At 47.5% G+C, this 7,181-nt stretch overlaps 2 protein-coding genes across 3 annotated transcripts in view; one reads left to right on the forward strand and one right to left on the reverse strand.

The window, feature by feature from the left end:
* Positions 1-469: 469 nt before the first annotated feature.
* On the forward strand, positions 470-4,920 carry fth1b (ferritin, heavy polypeptide 1b). 2 transcript variants are annotated; one of them, XM_056599029.1, is made up of 5 exons: positions 470-584; positions 1,161-1,266; positions 1,547-1,693; positions 3,590-3,715; positions 3,847-4,920. In XM_056599029.1, the coding sequence occupies exons 1-5, from the start codon at positions 490-492 to the stop codon at positions 4,003-4,005; spliced, it is 633 nt and encodes a 210-aa protein (XP_056455004.1). In that variant the 5' UTR covers positions 470-489; the 3' UTR covers positions 4,006-4,920. The 2 variants fall into 2 exon arrangements, with proteins under 2 accessions (XP_056455004.1, XP_056455005.1); XM_056599030.1 differs by having other exon boundaries at positions 521-629; positions 3,847-4,918.
* A 238-nt stretch (positions 4,921-5,158) lies between these two features.
* best1 (bestrophin 1) overlaps positions 5,159-7,181 on the reverse strand; it is a 4,459-nt gene continuing 2,436 nt past the window's right edge. Inside the window, exons 6-9 of the mRNA XM_056599028.1 lie at positions 7,061-7,181; positions 6,881-6,961; positions 6,364-6,515; positions 5,159-6,276 (exon numbers count right to left, since the gene is read on the reverse strand). The exon at positions 7,061-7,181 is cut by the window's right edge and continues 32 nt beyond it. Of these exons, the coding sequence (XP_056455003.1) occupies positions 5,235-6,276; positions 6,364-6,515; positions 6,881-6,961; positions 7,061-7,181 (1,396 nt within the window). The 3' untranslated portion in view covers positions 5,159-5,234. The remainder of the gene's footprint in view (positions 6,277-6,363; positions 6,516-6,880; positions 6,962-7,060) is intronic.

Consider the following 7,181-nt stretch of genomic DNA (forward strand, 5'->3'; position numbering starts at 1 on the left):
GTTAGCTAAATTGTAACTTAAGGCAAAAGTTGGAAACAAATCATGTTGGCATTCATCCTTAGACACTTGACGCAATCAGTCATCAATATAGGCATGCTATTTAGCCTCATGGATTGGCCTATTTACAGCCCACAGAAAACTGACATATTTTCTTCAATGCAAGTTCATCAATTCATGGCTTAAAATCTTGAGCAGTAGAACAGAAATTCCTAGCAGTAAGCTACGCAAGAGTCCTAAATAATGGGAGCATGTGCGACGTGCCGATATGGCACAGGCTCTGTATGCAGCCAAATATAAAAAAAAAAATATATATATATATATATATACTTTTTTTTTCTTTCTTTTTTTAACAAAGAAGATTCGGGCCTAATCAAATTAAATACGAATAAAACAGCCTAGTGACGCCACTTTAAACCAATAAAACGCAGCAGGAAAATGCCCTTACGTCATTGCCTTGTCTCATCGATGCGAGCCCTTATTTTGAAAGGCATGACCGGATGTGGTGGTGTGACCTCTCGCTTCTCATTGGTGGAGCGTTCAGCTAGTGGATTGAGGAGCAAAGGACACTGTTTAAAGGAGGGAAGGTGAGCGGCGACTTTCCTGTCTTATTCCTCCACACATTTAATCAGGTAAATGCGGAAAACCTAATATTAAATAATCTTAAAAAAAACGATGGGTAAAATATCTTACATTTCACAATTCATTTGACCTTATGGCGGTTTTATACTGCGTTTGTAAGATTGTCCAATAGGAGCAATTATTTACCTTATAATTCACGTAATTAATTAATAAAAAACCAGCCTAAATGTGAAGTAATCATGGGCCTATATCATGTGAGCTCAGTGGATCTGGTCCGATGGGTCCATATCTAATGCCCTGCATGTCTCTGCGTTTGGTTGTAATCCTTCAATATCAAAGACAACACGATGTTTATGTTATTTTTTATTATTTCATATTGTCTACATTCTATTTAAAATCTCCTGATCAAATGAGCCGCCATCCGTTGACGTTTATCTGATTTAACCAGGCTGTCATAAGATAACCTCACTTTTAATGATAATCTGACTCAGTACTACAATGCATGCCGATGCTCTTAAGAATGTTTTCAATATGTCTAACAAAATGTTTTTCGGTTGCACTTCTTGTGCTTCTTTCCTCAGAATCATGACTTCGCAAATCCGGCAAAACTTCCACCAGGATTGCGAGGCGGCCCTGAACCGCCAGATCAACCTGGAGCTCTACGCCTCCTATGTCTACCTTTCCATGGTGAGGTGGTAATAAATTCATGGTGCCGTACTTAACTTGATGTGATATTATTAGCGACAAAAAAGCAGAAGAGATTCTGAACAGAACAGAAGGCTAGCTACTATTATTATAGTTCTATCCATGCAGAAGATATGTTGTACATGGATAAAGTAGACGAGGGGAGCAGAGCCATCCAGACGTTTCTCTATCTAACAGCTAAACACGCCATGATGGTCTGACCCCAACCTGTTATGGATCAGTGGGAATACTATCTATAATTGTTTGGTTCTTTACCTTGCAGTCCTACTACTTTGATCGAGATGACAAGGCTCTTCCGAACTTGGCCAAGTTCTTCCGCTCGCAGTCCAAAGAGGAGCGTGAGCACGCAGAGAAGCTGATGGCTCTGCAGAACCAGCGAGGCGGGAGGATCTTTCTGCAGGACATCAGGGTAGGATTCCCCACGGTGATGTCATGTAGACCGTGTTCATGTTGACCCGTGTTGATACCGTCCTCATGGAGATACCGTCCTCATGATGAGCCATGGAGAGACCGTGTTCATGTTGACCCATGGAGATACCCTGTTCATGTTGACCAATGGAGAGACCTTGTTCATGTTGACCCATGGAGATACCCTGTTCATGTTGACCCATGGAGATACCCTGTTCATGTTGACCCATGGAGATACCCTGTTCATGTTGACCCATGGAGAGACCCTGTTCATGTTGACCCATGGAGAGACCTTGTTCATGTTGACCCATGGAGAGACCTTGTTCATGTTGACCCATGAAGAGATCATCCTCATGTTGACCCATCGAGAGGTCATCCTCATGTTGACCCATGGAGAGATCATCCTCATGTTGACCCATGGAGATACCGTCCTTAACTCTGGAAAGTATCTCCAATGGGCCCAGGCGGCACACATTTCTTCCAAAACCTCCTAAAGCACTTCCTGGTTGACCAGCCCTGATTCTGTCCTCATACTAGGAACACATGTTTTGTTTAACTGCTGTAGTGTAGTAGAGGATATGGTCTGCAGACGCTAACAGACTTTGGCTGCTTGAAATAGTCTTGAATTGTTTTTTTTAAATGTACCTGAATGTCATGATGATAATTATACATACAAACAGCTGTGCATTGGGAGCCTTTGCGGTTTTTGGCCAAGTACTGTCATTTCAACAAGACACATGACACAATGCCATGCCTAAGGTTTTAATTTCAGTGTTTTGATTTAATTATATAACAAGACTCCAGGATGACCAAGGGTTTTTCTGATGGCGTAGAACAACACCTTCCTCCTGCTAGGGACAGATTTCATCAGAGGGACACAAACTAAGCATTGATCGTTCTATTTATACCATCAATGGCTCACGTTTCAGTCCCCTGCAGACAGAAATCTGCGCGCAAGTTATGTGTAGCGAGGCATAAGCAGGCTACACAGCGGTGCTGCAGCACCACGGTGTGCAGTGTACGAGCGTTAGGTTCCGCCCCTAGCAGCAATGGGAAGCCTCGCGCTGCAGGACCGCTGTGATTATGTTTTGAATGCAGCAGATCAACCAACATAGTCGGTATAGGCTACCATAACGTTGTTTTATGACTACATAAATGGCCCTGATGCCCATGATCCTCTGTTTGTGCTTACAATGATAGTCACATTAATTCATGGTTACTTTATGTACTGTTGGGCACTTTGTTTAAGGTTTAGTCACTTGACACGCTTTATTTACGGTCATTGCTCATTCTTTTTGCATTGTGGAATTATTCATCTAGTGCATCAACAATCTCCATAAGTACAGGACCTTGTACCAAACCGCTTTTAAAAAGTGCTTTTTAAGGTGGGGCCACACTAGTGAATAGTTCAGTGGCGTGAAGCCTAGTATTGGGGCGGCGAGTGGTTATACGTTGGAAATAATGGGGGTGGTTGGTCAGACGCGCGTCCTTCGCCACTGCTGTACTTTAGGCTGTAGACTCTGTCTTTCTGCCTCACTAATGTCTTAGTGAAACCATCCTCCCAACATGTAGAGCATGCAAACCATGTATGTTAAAGATACCATATCATGCTTTTTTAGGGTTAATAATTGCATTTGGTGGTACTTCTAGAATAGGGTTACATGCCTGTATGTTAGAAATACTTCAGCGTTCTCTCGGTGGGCAGGACTCTGATTTTTCTAACTTAGCAGGCGTAAAACATGTATACATGTGTCATATAACCGTACAGAGCTAAGGGAAAAGTCGAAAAAGCATGATATCTCCCCTTTAACATTATATTCTACAGTGTACATGATCTGTTTGGCGATAAAGCTGCTCTTTGTTGTGTTTGAAGTGCCTGTCGCTGTGTGTTTGGCAGAAGCCCGACCGGGACGAGTGGGGCAGTGCCGTCGAGGCACTCGACTGCTCCCTGCAGCTGGAGAAGAGCGTCAACCAATCCCTGCTCGACGTTCATAAAATAGCCTCCGAACACGGTGACCCTCATGTAAGACACGAACGAACCACATAAGGACCCTTAGTGAAGCCCTTAGCCACTTCATTCTGATGCTTCGAATCCCTGAAATGGTTATAATTTGGGACAATTGATTGACTTTTGTCCCGCCTTTTTCTGGACAGATGTGTGACTTCATCGAGACGCACTATCTGGACGAGCAGGTGAAGTCCATCAAAGAGCTGAGTGACTGGGTGTCCAACCTGCGCCGCATGGGGGCCCCTGAGAACGGCATGGCCGAGTACCTGTTCGACAAGCACACCCTGGGAGGGGCGAGCGCATAGAGCACCAGGGTCGTCATACGTCACATGCACTGGAACCTGCCTCATGATTCCTTTTCAGCTAGGAGGCCAAATGTAGTTTCACTGAAGGCACAGACTGTGTCTAATGAGTTGAAGCTATAATCTATTTTCCATTTAATCACACTCGGCCCGCTCAATCTTTTGTGAGAAATTAAGGGAGTCTGGTTTACCAGAATACTATAAAATTGTGAAATGCTTGTTTTAATGTTCATGTGTTAAACTATATTATATTTAAATAATTTATGATTGAAATTATATGATGAAAATATAGATGCTTCATGGATCTGTTTAAAGGGGTGATAACATGCCACCAGGTGTGAGTGTTACAAGCCAATTGAAAATCTTTATTTTCCAGTGTTTTAGTGATATCTAAGTGGGCGTATCTACCTAGATGAACGCTGGATAGGCCAGCCGAGCAGCCTACCAAGTGGACTAGGAAATTGAACTTATCTATACATACATCTTGATGAACATTCTCGCTTGTGATGTCTCTAAAACACTGGAAAAGCAGATTTTCAAACTTCTTGTAATGACTAAACACACTCATACCTGGTGGCAAAATATCACCCCTTTATAAAATAGAGGTTTCCGGTCTCTTTAGTTGTAATGTTGGATTGCATTGTTCTATAATTTTCCCTTCTCATTCGTCCACTGACTCAGTGCAGAGTTCAGAGGGCCTTATACATTGTGCACAACAAAACTGACGAAAACAAGCTTTCTTTTATGCATGTTTATCCCCTTTTCTTGTGTTTTATGAGTGTGACATAGTTACTTGAATACAATAAACATTCTAAATAGTTCTCATTGGTTTGTTTCAAAGATCAAATGCATCTTTCTACCAGTACATGTGTGAATCCTGGAATGCAGGAAATGGAAATGGGTTTATTAAAGAGAACTGTCCCACAGTAGGAAAACAGTGTGAGTAACAGTGCTTACTATATTTCCGTTAGTGCTGGAGATCAGTGCAAAGTACACCTGAAATGTTTGATTGATTCCAGGCGATACTTACTGCATAAGTAGGCTGATTTGCTCTGTAAATCCAGGAAGGAAGTAGAGATTAACTGAATGAAGGCTAACTTAATGAAGCTTTGTACAACTTCATTGACAACTAAACACATCCATCTAGCATAGAACACAGTTAACACTTATTTCAATCATTACCTATCTAATGTAATTGCCGTCTTGAAAAACCATGCGGAAGGTGACCTGCCTTAGTCCTGTTCCCTCGGTCCAGAAGCTCTGCTCTTCTGACTCTCCAGGAGAGCGCCCAGCAGGTCACCTTCAGCCAATGAGATCCCTGAATCGTTGGGTGAGTGCCGTGGATTCGCTACTTGCAGAGACGACCCTGAAGGGGAAACAGTGTTCGTTGTGTTGCTCAGCCCTCCGTTGCTCGCCCCGTTACCTTCTCGTAGGCTGCTGTTGAAGTTACCGTGGCTACCCAGGGTGCCGTGGGTCGTCCCGGGGCAGAGGTTGGCAGCAGCGTTCGTGCTCAGGTGGCTGGGTGTGACCAGGCTGGTTGAGCTGTTGCTGGGATTACTGGCGTTCCCTGTAGCGTTACGAGGGGGGACGTTCAACCCCCGCTCCCCCGGACTGCCCGTGGCCCACCCGCTGGGTGTCCCGGGCTGGCTGTCGGCCGGGTGCGGGGTGTCCAGGGTGAGGTGAGGGGGCAGCGGGCGTCGGGACAGCAGGCCCTGTCCCGGTCTGAGTTTAGAGATGGGCCAGAGCACCGGCGCCGGGTCGGGGAAGGAGAAGGCCGGGGCCGTGGGCACCTCGCCGTCGGCCGTCAGCCAGGGGAAGGCCGAGGAGGGCGGGGGGGGCAGGGTGGTGGGCGTGACTGGGGGGACCAGCGAGCTGCAGCTGCGCTCCCAGTCCCCCGGCGTTCTGCGCGGGGGCCGCGGCCGCTGCACGGCGGGGGGCACGCAGTGGATGGGGGTCTGCGGACAGCTGTAGAAACCCGGCCTCTCGTACAGGGGCATGGAGGAGAAGTGGTAGTCAGGGTCCTGGTCCGGGTGGGCGGCGTGGCGGCCGTGGTTTCGGGCCCCCCCCGCGGGGTGCAGGTACGGCGGGATGCGGCTCAGCGGGGCCCCCGGGCGACGGCGGAGGAGGGGCACCCTGGAGGAGCGGGGGAAGCTGGGCGACTGGACGCCCAGCAGCCGGCCCAGGCCCCCCAGCAGTGGGGTGGAGTAGCTGGCCTCCTCGTGCTCCTTGATCTGCTCCAGGTTGGGCTGGAACTCCATGTCCTCCTTGGGCATACTGGTTCAGGAACATGGAGTTAGCCGTTCCGGACCCCCACCGGGACAAACAGATACACAGTCCAGATAACAGTTGAAGTAGTCTCACCTGATATCGAGCGCCGAGCCCATGAAGGAGGGTTTGCGGTGCTCAGCGCTGGCTGCGGTGTACGGAGGCTGAGGTTCGGACTCGTTCCAGTACTTATCTCTCTCCACCACAGGCAGGCTGTCATACATCTCATCCACAGACAGTAAGGACACCTGGAGGAGAAGGAACAGCAGGCCACACAGGCTTGATGGGAGCTACATTTAAGATGTGTCAATGGTAAATGGACTGCATTTATACAGCGCTTTTCTAACCAGCGGTCACTCAAAGCGCTTTGCAATATTGCCTCACATTCACCCCTTCATGCACACATTAACACACCAACGGCAGTGTCATCCATGCGAGGCGTCAGCCAGCTCTTAGGGAGCAGTCAGGGTGAGCTGCCTTGCTTAGGGACACCTCGACACTCTGGGTTCGAACTAGCAACCTTCCGGTTACCAGCCATCCCGCTCTACCTCCTGACTCACATCCCGCCCTATGGTCCGAGCCACTTGGAAAGGGATTTATTCTGCAGGCAAACCTGCAAGTTACGATCCACTAGCCAGTTGGTTTCAAAGTCGTCATCGTCCTCGCCGAAGGGGTTTATGAGCTGCTCAGCCACCTAGGAGCGCATCACCGGGAGGGGGAATGGGATCGGATTCAAATTTAGGACGGGGCATGGTCAAGCGCCAAACATTGAATGTCATCTGCTTCATTGTACCTTCAGCCAGCCAACATAGAAGAAGAACTGCAACAGAGTGAAGACAGGCAGATAGAAGTCCTGGTCGTGACCCGGGTAGCCCTGGGCGGGGTCCAAGAACTGCCGACCAATCAGACAAGCC

The sequence above is a fragment of the Gadus chalcogrammus genome, chromosome 9 (genome assembly GCF_026213295.1).
Source record: "Gadus chalcogrammus isolate NIFS_2021 chromosome 9, NIFS_Gcha_1.0, whole genome shotgun sequence".
NCBI classification, from domain to species: Eukaryota; Metazoa; Chordata; class Actinopteri; order Gadiformes; family Gadidae; genus Gadus; species Gadus chalcogrammus.

Excerpts from the sequence above, each read along its gene's own strand:
- fth1b (XM_056599029.1), top strand. The coding sequence starts at position 490 with ATGACCGGATGTGGTGGTGTGACCTCTCGCTTCTCATTGGTGGAGCGT. Across the intron at positions 1,267-1,546 it reads CCTATGTCTACCTTTCCATG|TCCTACTACTTTGATCGAGA; the intron begins GTGAGGTGGTAA and ends TTTACCTTGCAG. Across the intron at positions 3,716-3,846 it reads CCGAACACGGTGACCCTCAT|ATGTGTGACTTCATCGAGAC; the intron begins GTAAGACACGAA and ends TTTTCTGGACAG.